Source organism: Capsicum annuum, chromosome 6 (assembly GCF_002878395.1).
Source record: "Capsicum annuum cultivar UCD-10X-F1 chromosome 6, UCD10Xv1.1, whole genome shotgun sequence".
Taxonomy (NCBI): domain Eukaryota; kingdom Viridiplantae; phylum Streptophyta; class Magnoliopsida; order Solanales; family Solanaceae; genus Capsicum; species Capsicum annuum.
Genome location: NC_061116.1, coordinates 164,289,010 through 164,305,966, shown reverse-complemented (window position 1 = coordinate 164,305,966; position 16,957 = coordinate 164,289,010). Strand labels below are relative to the sequence as shown.

General features: G+C 33.8%; 1 protein-coding gene and 1 long non-coding RNA gene across 4 annotated transcripts; one reads left to right on the top strand and one right to left on the bottom strand.

Annotated features, from left to right (window-relative positions):
- Nucleotides 1-111: 111 nt before the first annotated feature.
- Nucleotides 112-4,076, bottom strand: LOC124899729. Of its 2 annotated transcripts, none has more exons than XR_007057245.1 (2): nt 3,827-4,076; nt 112-401 (listed from the first exon to the last, which is right to left on the bottom strand). It is a non-coding gene; the product is annotated as an uncharacterized LOC124899729 (long non-coding RNA). The 2 variants fall into 2 exon arrangements; XR_007057246.1 differs by lacking the exon at nt 3,827-4,076 and adding an exon at nt 2,534-3,105.
- Nucleotides 4,077-4,134: 58 nt separating this feature from the next.
- Nucleotides 4,135-15,255, top strand: LOC107873056 (lipase). 2 transcript variants are annotated; one of them, XM_016719761.2, is made up of 10 exons: nt 4,135-4,490; nt 5,533-5,606; nt 5,980-6,045; nt 6,159-6,206; nt 6,289-6,356; nt 11,888-11,960; nt 12,049-12,210; nt 12,805-12,999; nt 13,521-13,609; nt 14,731-15,255. In XM_016719761.2, the coding sequence occupies exons 1-10, from the start codon at nt 4,424-4,426 to the stop codon at nt 14,939-14,941; spliced, it is 1,053 nt and encodes a 350-aa protein (XP_016575247.1). In that variant the 5' UTR covers nt 4,135-4,423; the 3' UTR covers nt 14,942-15,255. The 2 variants fall into 2 exon arrangements, with proteins under 2 accessions (XP_016575247.1, XP_016575248.1); XM_016719762.2 differs by lacking the exon at nt 14,731-15,255 and having other exon boundaries at nt 13,521-13,613.
- Nucleotides 15,256-16,957: the final 1,702 nt, after the last annotated feature.

Below are 16,957 nucleotides of genomic sequence, written 5' to 3'. Positions count from 1 at the left end.
TTGTATAGTCATTCGGTAATGAAAAAGTAATCAATTGAGAAACAAATATAAAGCTTACATATCTCTTTACAAACGTATTTTAAAAAAGTAACAAAGTAAAAGCATAAAAGATAACATAATGAAGATGCATTACCACAAATATGCATATTTACAATTAATATTGATGAAAAAAATTGCTAAGCTAATTCTCAAATTTTAAGACATCGCTAATCCATCTATTGGACTCTATGACAGTTCAAATTAGGACTATATCAGAAGCACTACAGGCGACATTATATAATCTGCAATTGCTATTTCAATTTCAGCTTTCTTCAAAATCGGTGGCATTGTTTAAACCATAATCACTCATGTCACATATTTGCTTGTTATCTTTAAACATCTCACAACTTCATCTTTGTACTCTGCATGCCAATTAATTAATGGGTCAAGAGGAAAAAAACAAAACTACATAAGAAATCAAAATCATTAGAGAAACTATAAAAACAGTAAGGATTCTTTAAAAGTCTGCTAGCCTAAATATTGAATTCATCAGCATTTGGAAACTAATTACCTCTTTAAAATTAGTCCTAATTAATTTTAAGTACTAACATTTATCAGCTAAAGGAAAAGGTAAAGAAGAATATTAATCTTCGAACTCTCTTTATCTCCGAAGAAATACAATAGGGAGGAGTTAATTCAAACCTCTCTAATAAAATTAGAAAAACATATAATAAGAATACTCGGACATGCTTAAATTTTCACAAACAAATGAAAAAGGGAAGACAGTTAATAGATTCTACTATCATCATCAAAGGACAGGTAAACATTATTTACTACACAACATGATATGTTCAGTTTAAATTTCAGCACATTACTTAGACAAAAAGCAGAAGAGATATTTAATAAAGTTTCGACATTGCGTCCAACCACTGAGAAATAAAAGTGCATGTTAATCAAAGCACTTGTTGTATCAATGAAACTTGTATATCTAAGAAATAAGAAGAATTGTAGTCTGAAAATAACAATGTTAAACTTTTGAGTTATTGGTGATTAAATTGAATAATCAAGATATTCTTTTTTAAGACAGAGTATTTGACTTAACTCAGGGGAGCTAGAATCAATGAAGTTGGATCTTATAACACGTTCAAAAATCAAATCAGAGCACTGTGAAAGAATAAGAAATTACTTTGAATCAGGTGACAGTAAATGTACCTGAAATCACGTTAATGAATTCTTTGGATGAAACAAATGTTTTGGTAATTTTGGAGCACCCTATCAAAACTGCACAATTTTCTATTATATTGCACTTGTCGGGTTAATTTCTGATATGGTCACTCAACTATTAAATTCTCTTTCTTGCCTTCTTTTTTTCTTACTATTTTTATTACTTAAATTAGTGGATTAAGTTCTGAGACCAAATAAGTTCCTACATAAAAAGTAAACTTTCAGTATTTCCCCAATCTCTTTAGATTTGTTATTAAGTATTAACTCTTCACAGTTCTCATCTTTATTTCTGTTAATAAACATGAATCAAATGTAAATCTGCTTCTAATTTTTCTATTAAGAAGATATAAAGCAGACTTCAAATAACACAAAACCTATTGACAATATCCAGAATCAACGAAAACATCTACAGGTTAAATAAATGAAAGTGATTCAACATTTGATAGTATAACATTCTTAACTTAGCATATATCTAAACGTATCAAAACATCAATTGGGACAATGATACTACCATATTGTCCTTATCAAGTTCAGATCTAGTTCAGAAAAAGTGTCGCAGGCATGTTGTTCCTTTAAACAAATTAGATTGATGTTCAATCAGACCTGTATACTTGTAAGGAGTTGTTTATGTTCGACAAGGGTTGCGGTCAAGGACTCTGCATGACCACTAGTACCACCATCATGTGAACTCTTAAAAAGCCACCCTCTCCATTATTAGCTTTTGCCGATATATATGTATATGTTTTCATGCAACCTGAATTCGTAGTCTATTTAAACTTTATTAGAAAACCAAACATAAGCTAGATGAAGTTAGTACAGTAGAGTTTCAGCTATAAGTTTCTTACCCCTAAACTTATGCTTTCTGTATTTGTGTGCTAACTTTTAAGCAAATATGGTTGTTAAGTCAGCACAAAAGGAGTACATAAATATTCTGTTATTTAGCAGTCACGTTATCAAAAAAAAGTATAAAATACAAAAAAATGAAATTAAGCAATAATAGAACCGCCGTAAAATTTAGATATGTCATAACAATTTCGAGTATAATTCAGGTGATACTTGTCTTTTACCTCAAGCAAGTGATTAAGCGGTATTTGAATACAAAAAGAACTTAAATTCAATTATAACTTGTTAATTTTTTCACTTGTACATTATATTATTATTCTGTCCACGCATTCAATAATGTATTGCAGTAATTAAATTGAACTCACTTTTTTTTTTGTAGAAGATATGTTGAATGAATTTTCCTTAAAAGAGTTGGTCAGTGTGCTCTGTCATGCCTTTTACGGAGAGAAAAAATAGAGTTTTAACAGGACTTATAGAATCAGCATACCAATTGAAGGGATTGCTTATGAACACGTTGTAGGGCATGCGTCCAACACCTCAATACTTCTACTATATCAACAGTAGGATAGCCTCTTTGTTCTTTTGTCATTTTTCTTCTTCTCATTTTTTCAATTTGAAGTCGATTTTGCTATGTATCGCCTGTTCTCTTTGTTCTTTTGCCATTCTTTTTTTCTCATTTCATCAATTTTGGAATCAATTTTTTGCTAGGACATTGAAAAAACTACTAAGAAATTAATGTTTCAGACATATTATCAAACACCACATGTGCATCAATGTGAAAATCATATACCAACATAGCATGCATATTGAATATACAATACGAAAACTATAGTTCAAAATAAATATTTCCAGAAATTTCAAGGAATCAAAATTTGTAAATGAATTGCATGCGTATTTTACCTTTTTAATAACTGTAAAAACTAGGGGTGTACATGGGTCGGGTTGGTTCAATTTTTACTAAAATAAAATCAAACCAATCATGTTTGTTTATTAAAACTATAAACCAAATCAAACCAACAAAAAATTTATTTTTTCGGTTTAGGTTTTAGTCGTTTTTTTTGGATTTTCGATTCTTTCGGTTTTTTCGATTTCTTTTTTGTAATCTTTAGTTTTTATAATTATATTATGATCGAAAACTAGATTAAATATGTTTTCACTCATGTTCTAATGAAAAATCATAATTATGAAAAAATGAGAAGTGGAAAACTCTCTTGAAACTAAAAAGTGAGATGAAGAGTGAAAAATTTAGGTTTTAAGTTTATATTGGATTTTTGATCATTTAATTAGCAATTAATGGACAAATATTACAACTTAAAGACTCAGCTCTAAATATATATCTACACCTACTTTCAAATTATTGACAATTACTAAAACTAGTTGAAAAAGTAGATTATAATTAATTTTTTATGTCGGTTTGATTTGGGTTCGGTTTAACTTTTTTTTTGTTAACACCAAACTAAACCAAGAATGGTTGGTTTTTTTTGTCTAATGCCAAATCAATCAAACCAAATCATAAGTCGAATTTTTTTCTCGATTTGATTTGGTTCGTCGGTTCGGTTTAACTTGACGGTTTAGTCTGTATACTCCTAGTAAAAACTAACCAAATTCTCTAACCATCGACTGTGAAATCTGGTTAAATTGTGGTCACTGATTGAAGTAGACGATGCGACTAACAAATATCTGTGCAAAAACTTCAAGAACCAACAATCACAGATGCTATTGAAGCCCCATTATCAGCAAAATTGGTGAATTAGACGAAGAAATATAAATGAAAACTTACCTGAACTAAAAAATACAGTACATATCTAGACAAATTGAAAAGTAGAGAATAAGATTCATTTGCTCCATTGGGTGGGAAAGAGTGAGAGAAGAAATAGAGGAGAAGGGAAAAGATTTAGGTAATGCTCTGGAGAGAGAAAGTGAAAATATTTCAGTACACGTGTTGGACTTAGTAACGTTTACAGTTTTTCAATGCCCATTAAATGTACAACTTTTGTTCCTTTTCGTACAATTAGTTGGTGCAGTGTTCGTCCTCTGATTATTGGCTTGTATATATGGTTAATAATAATAATAATAATAAAATATACTTAAAAGAGTAAAAAAGAAAAGAAATGTAACAACTAAAAATAAAAATATATTATACTCAAAATTACCCAACGGTAAACTAGAAAACATCTGTGGCTCTATTTACCACCGCATCACGGGCGTTGGCCGAACGCGACAGGGTCCCACAGATTACGTATTAGGAGTATATAAAGTGGGGGAATCGACGGGGGCACGAAACGCACCTATCGCCTACTGGCGTAATAATTCCAGGCCCAATAGTTAGTTGACCCCTTGTTCCTTGTTCTTCCTTCTCCGCTTCAATCTACAGGCTATGGATGGAATAATTATGTTAAAAGGCCTTATATTTGTGTGCTTAATTGCCTCTTCAACTGCTAGAGGTAATTATAAACTGCTTTATACTAATCACATACTTTGATTTGAATTTTGAATTTGCTATAGTTATGGGTGCAGTACATTTTTATCCGACTGTATTTACTATGAGATTATGTATAATTAGAATATATCGAAAAACTTTATCAGTATAATTAGTCAAGCTGAATAGTTGCTACATAAATTGTTAAGCAACTCTCTCTCTTTCTTGATTGTTTCTGGATTAATAGACAATAATTACATACCCAGTATAATCCACACGTGGTGTCTGGGGAGGACAAGATGTATGCGGACCTTACCCATATATTTGCGAGGTAGAGAGGCTGATTCTAATAGACATCTAGCTCACGGCAAGTGTGGATAAATCATGATAGAAAGGAAAATAAAGACAACAAAATAGCAAGATAAACATAACCAATGAAGCAATAGATAATCTGGATTAATATATAAACTCTAATCCAGACCCTCTCAAACAGTTGCTATTAGACCCAAGTTTAATACTGCCCTTCATTGCTCATACCTGGACTGCCTAGCCTGTTAATTGATTGAGTTTTTTCTCTTCTTGGCGTTGGTAATGCATTTTTAACCAAGATGACGTCATTCATGTCTGGGAAAAGAATGGGCTAGGAATGGTTTAGGATATGAGAGGAAGACAAAAATCTAATGAAATTTATGAACCAAGACTGATATTTTCAGTTGAGATAGCATTTTAAACATCCATATATGGATAGTTCAGCTGAGACACTGGGCATGTCTCAAATATTTTGCAAGCTTATTGTTGTGTTGAGTTACCGAGTTGGACAAGGTAATTCCCACTATGTATAAAGAGATAGGTAGTGGTATCAATGGATACTTTGAACTATGCTTATGTGCAAATGGTAATTAAAGCTTCAAGTAAAGCAACCTAGATCCTTGTACAGGCATTGTCTGCTTTGTTATGCACTTTTGGGTGCAAACATAAGTTCTCCATAGACACTTCATATTTTCAAAGTGATAAATGACAACAGATTTATAGATAACTACTTATAGTTAATTTTTTTTTGGCTGTAGAACTTAAAGCGAAGGATCAAGGGTCAATCTACAATCACACTCTTGCCACCATATTGGTGGAATATGCCGCAACGGTGAGTTTTTCTCACATTTTAAATAAGCGAATACGTTAGAGGTCAGAAATATTTTAATTGATGGTTAATCGCTTACTTTTTTTTTGATAAATGGTTGATGTGCTTGGCTGGATATCATGATGACCAAAATTGGACTTTACCCATAAACGATGGACTGAAATCCAAATTTCCAGTTTCTTTGTGTAGTTTTAATTTTTATATTCCTTGAACTCTTCTTACTCATTTTTCTGCATTTGATTTGTGGTTAATATAATCCATACTTCATTAGTTCAGGCTGTTTTATTGGGGACCAATTACGTCCATACTTGTGACTTTCTTGTTGAGAGGACTTTCATCACCTAGAGTATAACAAAAATGACCTCTGTATTTGTAGGTCTATGTGTCAGATTTGACAGAACTGTTTACTTGGACATGCCCCAGATGTAATGATTTGACGAAGGTATTTTGTTCAGATTGTTATATATAGATTCTTCAGGTTGAGGAGAAGCTTTATGCAAATTTCATCCGTACTTTTCTTATATGATTAATTTGTCGAAGCTTCATCTTGTGCAGGGGTTTCAAATTTTAGATCTCATTGTTGATGTGAAGCTATGTCTACAGGTGAATATCGAATAGTGCAAAAGCATGTTGTGCTCTCATTCTGAGGCGCTAGTTTGGTTCTAACTATTGATATCAATTGCAGGCATATGTGGGGGTGGCTCCAGATCTTAATGCCATTGTAATAGCTTTCCGAGGCACTCAGGCAACCAGGTTTCATTCTACTCCGATCTGTTCTCATCATCCATGTGGTCCCATGTTTAATCTGACTGTATGGTGATTAAAAAATGTTAAAAAATGTCTTATTCTGCAGATAATAATTCTGACTAGTTTATATCATACTGTCATACATAAGTTCAGCTCAAAAAGCATAGATCGTTAGCTCTCTTAGTCTTTTGCTGTAAAAATGAATATGTACATGAAGTAAATAGATGGTTAATTTAGTTTTTTTCACATGTAGCTAGGGAATTAACATGCATATTGTTGGGGTTGTACTACTTATCCATAGCACTCTTTGGGTGCTATATTCTTTAATAAATTTTCGTTACATTTGCAAGAAAGTCCAGCTGAAAACCATTTTTCTTGAAAGGAAAATCTGCTATCTACTTTTAAGTTTTAACGCCTGTATGATAAATCAGTGGACATAAGAGCTTTGATAACCAATCTAATAAAACCATGCAGCAAAGAGTTATTATTATATTTTTATCTTTTAACTGTTTGCATGCAAGTTAGATCCTTAGCAAAGTAATAATTTGGAAAATATGAACCGCATGTATACAATCTTTTACTTTATTATGGGCTTGTAAGCCGATATGATAATATAGCAAACTCGTGTTGGTCTAGCAGAGTTTGTTGAATTAGATGACGGACAGAGATACTGCTAGAATTATCCGTTTATTCAAGTATTTTAAGTTGTGCAAGTTAAAACATTTGACTGATACTCGTGGTGTGAAATGGAATTTTCTGATTAGCGGCTTCTACTTTGGACAGACAATGCAAGACGCTCTTAGGGACAATATTACACCTTTTACTGCACCAAGCTATACTTGGAGGTCTTTTTGTTGTTTTATCCAATGCAAATTCAAAACAAAATACTTAAAAGGGTTAATTTAGTCAGTAGGTATGGATCTTGTGTAAAATTTTTACAGAATAGATGAGATATGAAGGTAACAACGTAAAGTTTCCCATATTTCTAGGTCTCATTTTGGATCTCTTTTTAGTTTGCATCTTTTTTAATCGGTAAGTTCCTTTTTTAATTTGATTCTATTTTCAAGGTAGTCTAATTTAGAAATTAATAGCTGTAATAGCATTACCTACCCCCCCCCCCCCCCAACAAAATATATAAATAAATAAAAATCAGTATAGCATTCTTCAGGGTATATCCATTGCCTCGTTGCAAGTGGATGGCCTCACTGCAGATCTTTTGTCTTTTAAACATTGGTCTTAACAAAAATAATAAACGGTTGAACGAGAATTTTATCATTGCTAAAGTTTTGTAGGTTCGCAGCTGTTAGTGATTAGAATAAGTGGATATTATTTGGTACTTTACTTTTGTCTGGGGGAACAGAAAGCTCTGGACCTTTATAAGTTAGGACTGCTGGATATGTTATGTGGATTCTCACCTGATGGAGCTATTTGGACATTCATAAAACTCTGGGCTTCTTTTGATGTTCTGGGTGAATTATGTGGACCTTATCTATTGTTTTATCAGGCTTAAAGAATCTCGGTGATTAAAGTAAATTGAATCTCGCTAGTTTGAGAAATAATACGAGCCATCCCTCTAGCTTCACATGTTACAGGGATCTTCCTACTTTTTAAGTTAGTTAACAAGGCCATTGAAACTGATAAGGTATGCCAAATATGCTCTTAAATGACCATTAGTACCCTTGAGCACTTCTTCAATTTTCATGCTATAGATTCTTTAATGCTTTCAATTATTCCTTTTTGCAATAAAATAAAATAAAATACGCTTCTTCTATCACCAACAACACCCTTTCTCTTATCGGTTGCCACTGCCACCTTCGAGAGGCAGAGTTAGGATTTGAACTTTAGAACACAGTAACAACATACCCAGTATAGTCCCACAAAGTGGGGTCTTGAGAAGGTAGAGTGTATGCAAATCTTACTCCTACCTCAGAGGTAGAAAGGATGTTTTTGATAAACCCTCGACTCAAGAAAAAGCAATCGAAAGCAATTTCGAAATAAAAGTAATGGAAATACAAGAAACAACAGATAATAACAAAACTAACAGATTGTAACAGAATGGAAACTACAGCAGAACAATACAATAATCGAGGTATAAGAAACAATAGATAGTAACAGAAATCGAAAGATAAGAAATTACATGAGCAATAATACAAGTACTAATAAGAACGGATAGCAAGACAACACACTCCTGCTTACTAACTATCCCAGTTCGTCCTTCACACTCTCTTATCTAAATTATGTCCTCGGTGAGCTGAAATTGCGCTATGTCTTGTCTAATCACCTCTCTTATATACTTTTTCGGTCTACCTCTACCTCTCCCGAAACCATCCATAGCTAACCAACCTCTCACACCTCCCCATTGAGGCATCCGTGCATTTCTTTCACATGCCCGAACCATCTCAACTTCACTTCTCGCATCTTATCATCCAAAACCACTCCCACCTTGTCCCAGATATCCTCATTCTAATTCCGTCTCTCCTACTATGCCCATACATCGATCACAACATTCTCATTGCCGCAACTTTCATTTTTCTGAATGTGAGAGTTCATGACTAGCGTCCATACAACAAAGTTGGTCTAACCTCCACTTTGTAGAACTTGCCCTTAAGTTTTGATGGCACATTCTTGTCACATAAGACTCCAGATGGGACTTGCGAGCCTCTATTTATTCACCCTGGACCAATACGATGAGAGATATCCTCTTCAATCTCCTTATTCCCATGGATAATAGAACCAACATACTTGAAACTTCCTCTCTTTTGGATGACCTACGTATCAAGCTTCATTTCCATGTCAACCTCATGCATTACGTCACTGAATTTGTACTCGAAGTATTTTGTCTTGGTCCTACTCAACCTGAACCTTTAGACTCTAAGGTTCGTCTCTAAACCTTCATCTTATCATTAATGTAGACGCGAGCCTCGTCAACCAAAACTATATCATCTGTAGATAGCATACACCATGGCACCTTGAATTTGTCTTGTCAATATATCCATCACCAAAGCAAATAAAAACGGGCTAAGATTTGATCATTAGTGTAACCCCATAAAAAATGCACAGTGCTACGAGTTTCGTCCTACAGTCCTTACCCGAGTCTTGACTCTATCATACATATCCTTGATTGCCCTATACTTGTGTCACAATGCCACAGGTACAACCTATAAACAACTCCAAAGAACCTCCCTTGGGATTTTGTCGTAAGCCTTTTCTAGGTGGGTAAATACCATGTGTTAGTCCTTCCTCTCCATATATTGCTCCACCAATTTTGGTACAAGATGAATGACTTTTGTAGTTGATCGCCCCGACATGAATCCGAACTGATTTTTGGAAATTGTTACTTCCTTCTTCACCCTCATCTTTATTACTCTCTCCCAAACCTCATAGCTTGGCTTAGGAGCTTTATATCAGTATAATTGTTGGAATTCTAAATGTCACCCTTATCCTTGTACAGTACAACATCATTGTACTTAATCAACTATCCTTTAAAAACAAAATCCTTCTTTGTTTTGAAAACGACATTAAATAACTCAGTCAGCCACTCCATACATGTCCTTTATGCTCTCTTCCAAAATTCTGTTGGGATCTCATCTGGACAGATTGCTTTATCCCTATGCATCCTAAGAGCAACACCCTTAACCTCGTCAACCCTTATGCGCTTACAATACCCACAATTGTGAGTTGTGACATCTCTTTGAATGTTCCAACTCCTCAGCACTGTGCCTTTTTCTTCGTTCAGGAGTTTATCAAAGTATGGTTGCCATCTCTGTTTAATGGGTGCCTCAGTATTTTGTCGTCCTCATCCTTGATGCACTTCACTGGGTCCATTCATAAGCCCTCCTCTCTCTGGCCTTGGCTAGCTTGTTCAACTTCTTATTCCTGCCCTTGTCCTCTAATTTTGCATACAAGCAGTGCTATCAAAAGCGAAAAGCGCAAGAAAGCTCTAAGGCTTGTCGGGGCTTAAGTGCAAAGCGCAATAAAAGTATATGCTTTAATGAAAAAAGGCGCAAAGGGAGAATAAGTACAAATATTTATGTTTAGTCCAAGACTAATAATTATAAGCATGAACGACAAATATGTGAACAAAGAAATTGAATAACAATTACGATAAATTGAAATATCAATTGTTTAGTGTCTCTCTTCAGAAGAGACTCATTGGCAAGGAAAAGTATGCCTTCGAAACTTGATGATGACAGTGAAGCGCACATAAAGCGAGGCGAAGCGCTCAACACGTTTTGAGCCTCACTTTAGGGCTTAAGCGCGCCTTTGATAACAATGCATACAAGTGTTCAAAGATGCCATTTTTGATCCCGTAATTGATTACTTAGACTCCTTCCTCGCCATCCTATACCTTTCCCTATTCATCTGTTTCTCTTCATTGTCCTTACTTTCCACCAACTTTGCATATGCCACCTTCTTTGCCTCCACCTTCCCTTGAAATTCTCCATTCCACCATCAGTCACCTCGATGCCCACCAAAACGGCCTCTCAAGATCCCAACACCTCTTTAGCCGCTTTCCTAATGCAACTAGTAGTCCTATTCTACATACCGTCCGCATCCCCACTACTCCTCTAAGCCCCATACTATCAACTTCTCCCCCAGCTCCAAGGCACTGGCCATAGTCAAGCTACCCATTTGATCCTTGGCCGATCATCCACAATCCTCTTCTTCCTCTCCCTCTTGATCTTCAAAGCCATTACCAGGAGTTAATGTTGGATCATAAGATTCTCATTGTGGATAACATTAGGTATTAGTTACTGGGTTCTAAGTATAATCTTAGTGCACCGAGCTGTTACATTCCCCCCCCACACGCATATTTAGCAAGTTTCTTAATACAAATACATGGTATGAATTAAAGCTACTGAGTTCGGGCGAATTTGTATGCCAGCTTCTAGCTCTACCCCTACCGCTTTCCGCTTCCCAGTCGAACCCAGCTAAAGAATAAGGGCACACATAAAAAGAAGTTTTCTTTTGGTTAGACGGGCATTTAAAGTTAATGCCATTAACTTCAGATGATAGGGAAGAGAGGTCTTGTCATTGTTCAAGGTAGAGGAGGAGAAGTTCAAGTAATTCAGCTTTCTTTCTTTAATGGAGGAGAATAAAATGAAGGTGGAGGGACTGGGAAGTTGACCAGACCTTTCATGTCTATTTGCTTGTTTAGCCAAGCTTCTGGAAAGGGCAAGTGCTTATTTTAGAGAGTTTAGGTGTTTGGCCATGCTTTTATGAAAAACCAAGTATTTTTGAGTAGCAGCAGAAGTTTCTAATATTGGAAAAAGTGCTTTTCAAATTGATTAGCCAATCAGAAACTGCTAATCTCCAAACATACTTTTTTGAGAAGCATTCCTGACAGAAGCACCTCTTCAGAATAAGCAGATTTGGGAAGCTTGGCCAGACAGGCTATAAGTTGTGAAATCAGAAATGTAGCTCAGAGATTCTTTTTGATTTTGCTGTGTGATTGTGCTTCACGTGGAAAGTTGCATTGTGTTTTATGCATCTCCAACATATTGATGATTATAAGTTCATGTGCTTTTTTGATGCAGCATACAGAATTGGATTGCTGATCTATTCTGGAAGCAACTTGATATAGAATATCCTGGAATGGAAAATGCAATGGTGAGTGTACAACACTTAAAGCTATTAGGCTTCTGATTTGTGTATTAATCATCTTTTCTGCCGGAAGATTAAAGTCAGTTATTTACAGGTGCATCATGGATTTTATTCGGCTTACCACAACACAACATTACGCCCTGGAGTGCTAAGTGCTGTTAAAAGAGCAAAAGAGCTGTATGGACACATTCCCATTATGGTGACAGGACATTCAATGGGAGGGGCCATGGCTGCTTTTTGTGGATTGGATCTCACAGTATGTATATTGCTGCTGTTTTGTATGAGTTCCCATCATCTATATACTTTGACTTGCTTTTCCAATAAGATAGTTCAGGTTATAGAATACCCTTGTAAGCATTATTGCCTTTGCACTACCTGACGAATAGTTACATGACTCAATTTCCCACATTGCTTCATTAATTATGAATTTATGATTTAATAAGAATGTGTTTTCGCTCTCTTTTACTAATACTCCCTCCGTTCACTTTTACTTGTCACTAATTTTCTAATTGAATTTCTACTTTTACTTGTCATTTTTGACATATCTAGAAAAGACAACTTTTTTCCTATTTTACCCTTTAATTGTTTTTTCTCCGCATTAATTTCAAGACACAATGTAAACACCATTTAATAGAGGTACTATGGTTTAATGACCATGTTATTAATTGTTTTTCTTAATAGGTGTGTCATCTTTATTTGTAACGAGTAAAACTGAATGGAGGGAGTATTTTCTATTGATCCAGTTGTAGATGTTCTACTTATAGTTATAAAAGGAACCCCCTCTTCCCCCTCTTCGCCCCCAGAAAGAAGAGCTAGTGGTTCTATTGACTTTAATATATATTCTTACCAGGTAAATTATGGCTCACGGAATGTTTCAGTTATGACATTTGGACAACCTCGAATCGGGAATGCTGCTTTTGCGTCCTACTATAGCAAATGGGTACCAAATACAATTCGGGTCACACATGAACATGATATTGTTCCTCATCTGCCCCCATACTATCACTATTTCCCTCAAAAAACTTATCATCATTTTCCTACGGAGGTAACTGTTCTACAAGCACAACTCAAATATTTGTGCCTAATTTTAAACTGCTTGCAATGTAGCTGTGAAAAATAGCAACCTTTTGTGTAATGAATGTCTTGAGCACAGTGATTTAGCTATTCAAAAGTTGCATTTGTATTTATTCAAGAAAGCAGTGTAACAAGCAGAAGAATGTTGATTTGTGCCTGAACTCCTGCTATCCGTTTAATGATTATTTATATAATTTTATACATTGTTGTATGTTGCTCGCAAACTCATTTTCTGCTTGAATAAATTGAATGTAAGCTATCATTTATTTTGCACGTTCATCAATTCAATGGCTCCTGAGTCGGTGGTCTATCGGAAAATGACCTCTCTACTTCTTCGGAGGTAGTGGTATGGACTGCGTACATTTTACCCTCCCCAGACCCCACTATGTGGGAATACACTGGGTTTGTTGTTGTTGTTGTATCAATTCAATTGTTGTTGTCATAGGTTAATCCTTGGTTTTACTCTTGTAATTGAAATTTCCGATATTGCAGGTGTGGCTCCATAACCTCGGTTTTGGACTTCTTGTCTACGCAGTTGAAAAGGTTTGTGATAATTCTGGGGAAGATCCTTCTTGTAGCAGGTAACTCCTCTCTGTCATGGACTTATCTGTAATCAGTTTACAAGAGAACTGCAAATTGGTGTATGTATTAAACATAGTTCATGCTGGTCAGATAAAAAACAGAGGAGAAATTATTATACGAGTAGCAAATTAGTATTAGTACAGGATACACTGCATCATTGTCATTACGCCGATAAGGTTTCTCATTCTTCAGTCAGAGGGTTGGTTCATTTTACAAATTGTGAAGAATAAAACTCTTAACAATCTCTGTGGAACACTACGCACAAAAAGTTCACCTTGAATGAATAAATTGGACAAATGTGATAAAATGGAAACAAAGTAGTAATAGAAAAGATTCGACTAAATTACGAAATAAGACTGAATGTTGTTGTTTCTCTTTTGAACAATCACATTTGTAAGAGCTTCATTGGTGTTTCTGAGTACAATTCTTTTACGCCTGTCACTGTCAAATGGTTTACGAGCTAATTCTAGAAAGAAATTACCTCATTCTTAGTTTGTTCGACCTAATTGCTATATATCTAGTAGATAGCATTCTTCTTTCACCATGATCTTTTTAATTACTCTTATCATTCTTTGATTCAATTATTGGTGTTTGGTCTTGTTTATAAACCTATTACCTTTACAGTTTGAAATAATCTACCAATCCCCAATCATAAAACTGAAGATTAATCAATTCAACCCATTTGAACTGAAGTAGGTCATACAAATCAGTTAGATCGTAGTAGCTTAGAGAGAAGTTAATATTTTTCAGTTCACTCTCCTCTTACCAAAGGGTTATTAAATCAGTAATATGACCCTTAACTAGAGGTCGAGGGTTCGACCCTGGGTACGGAGAAAACTTTGTTGGGAGCTCCACCTTAATGGGCCCTGCAACGCGCGATCCGGATTAGTCGGGGCTCCAATGCGGGCACTGGACACCGGATGGGAAACAAAAAAAAAAAAAATCAGTAATATGAATATCTCGTAGCCAGACAGTATAATTCTGCAAGAAAGAATGTTGAGTTTCCAAGAAGAGACCGGCCTGGCCGGAGTCCTTTTGTGATGGTCTTTTGTTTGGTGGAAAACTTGCTGAATTTTGCTAGAGTTGTTGGCCTGTTTGCTAATTCTCCGAAATACTCCAGGTCAGTGACTGGTTACAGTATTAAGAATCATCTGTGGTATTATGGTGTAAGATTAGGAGGCGAAAATCCAGGATTCTGCAGAATTGTGGAACGTGATCTTGCTGCATATGGTACAGTTGATGTTGATGGAAATGTCATTCTATCCCGAGATATTCCTGCTTCTGTTTTGAGGATGAATGTTGAACCTAACGAGGATGGTCGATTGATGTAGAGGTTCTCTGGGATTATTTTCTTGGCTGTGGGGAGGTGAATATAGGTCCCTGGAATGGCTTAATTTTAATCTGTATCCCATTCAATTGTGCAATTTGGTGATTCATTGTGGGGATCATATATTTATTACTTCTTTTTTCTTGTGTACATATCATCTTAATGTAAATAAAATTTTACTATTGTAATCAATTGAACTCAAAGAGAGTAGTGTGACTGTTCTACTCTGAACAGAAGTGACAAGTGAAAGTACTCTTAAATATTACTACTAAAATAGATGCATCATCATCTGGTATGACCCGACATTTCCTACTGTAACCATCCATATTTTACCCTGTATTGGTTATTTTACTTCTTATTTTGAGGATGATAACAAAGAGAGCCTGATGCACTAAGATCTTGCTATGTACATGTTTTGGAGAAGGGTCCCACCACAGTGCACTAAATTGAGGATAATATAGTTCTTAAAATAATCTTTATATAACATATTTGTCAAGCAAGGGACTAAAAATACACACTTTAAATAATTAAAATGTTTTTAGTAATATACGTAAAGCTTGGTTTATATGATAGTTAAAATGAAAGACCATCAATAATGAAGGATTAAAAGTGCAATTCTTCCTGCATGGAGTTTGTGTTCCATAATTTGATTCTCTTTATTTATTTATTTTTTATTGTAGCGATATATTTAAATACTAGTCAAATATACATGTTTTGCACGTGTGTCTCGTGTTAATTAATAATAAATTTTTATAAAAAATAAATTATTGTATGTATGTTGGAGTTAAGTAAACAACTTTTTTAAAAAATAACATAAAACTTTTAAGATAAAAATTATACTTAAAGAAAAATATGATAACTCGTCACCACATTTTTCCTCAAAAATCACTTTAACCTATTTTTGTTTCGTATCATATTGTCACAAAAAGGAATAATTCTCAATTTATAAAAATTCAAATTCAAAAACTTTTCCTTCAAAGAAAGACACCAAACTATGAAAAAAAATTAGTTTTCTTTCATAAATTATTTAACATATTATTTCAAATAAACCTAAACATTTAATTCTAAACTATTGATGCGACTAAATATTTTAAAGTAATTATAATACAACTTTAGTTCATTCCATTTTATTTTTTGTCATCTTTACTATTTAAGACTTTCTCTATGTTACTTTTTTTAAAAAAAAAAATTGTGTGTTCTACTATAATTAATTTTACAATACGTATTATGGAATTAGAATACCCCTTTTCTGTGCACAAATAAATTATTAAAATAATAATTTTATTTTTTTGAGCTAAAGTAATTATTTTCCTACTATCATATATTTTAGGATTCTTTAATTATTAATTATAGAGAAAATTATAAAGTCATAGTATAACAATACAAAATTTATAGAAAATATACATGAAAAAAATATTTGAATATAAACCTTTGAGAAGCTACATATTCCTGCAACACAAATAGAAAAAAAAAAAAGAAAGAAAGACATTTATTATCAATAGAAAAATTGAGAAAGATGAAGAATAATACACATATTTATTTTTTAATTTTTATTTACATCATCAAGAAACAAAAAAAATCTTCAACGACAAAATCAAGATTTAGAATTCTTTAATCATAAATCGTAAAAAATCATAAAGTGATAGCCTAACAGTGCAAAATTTATAGAAAATATAAATGAAACACCTGATTATAAACTGTTGAAATTCATATTCCTACAACACAAAATAGGAAAAAGAAAATAGAGAAAGATGAAGAATAATACAAATATTTATTATTTAATTTTCTTTATATCATCAAGAAACAAAGAAATCTTAAACAACGATAACAAAGAGAAATTATAAAAACATAATTTGTAATAAATTAAATCTACATATAACTGATATAAAGAAAACTGTAATATTAGGAGAATAATATTTCTACGTTGATGTGAAAGAAATAATAATCAATTTATAGAAGTTCAAATTCTTTTCTTCTAAGAAAAAGATTCTTTAAATAAGGAAAAAAAATATTTTTTCTT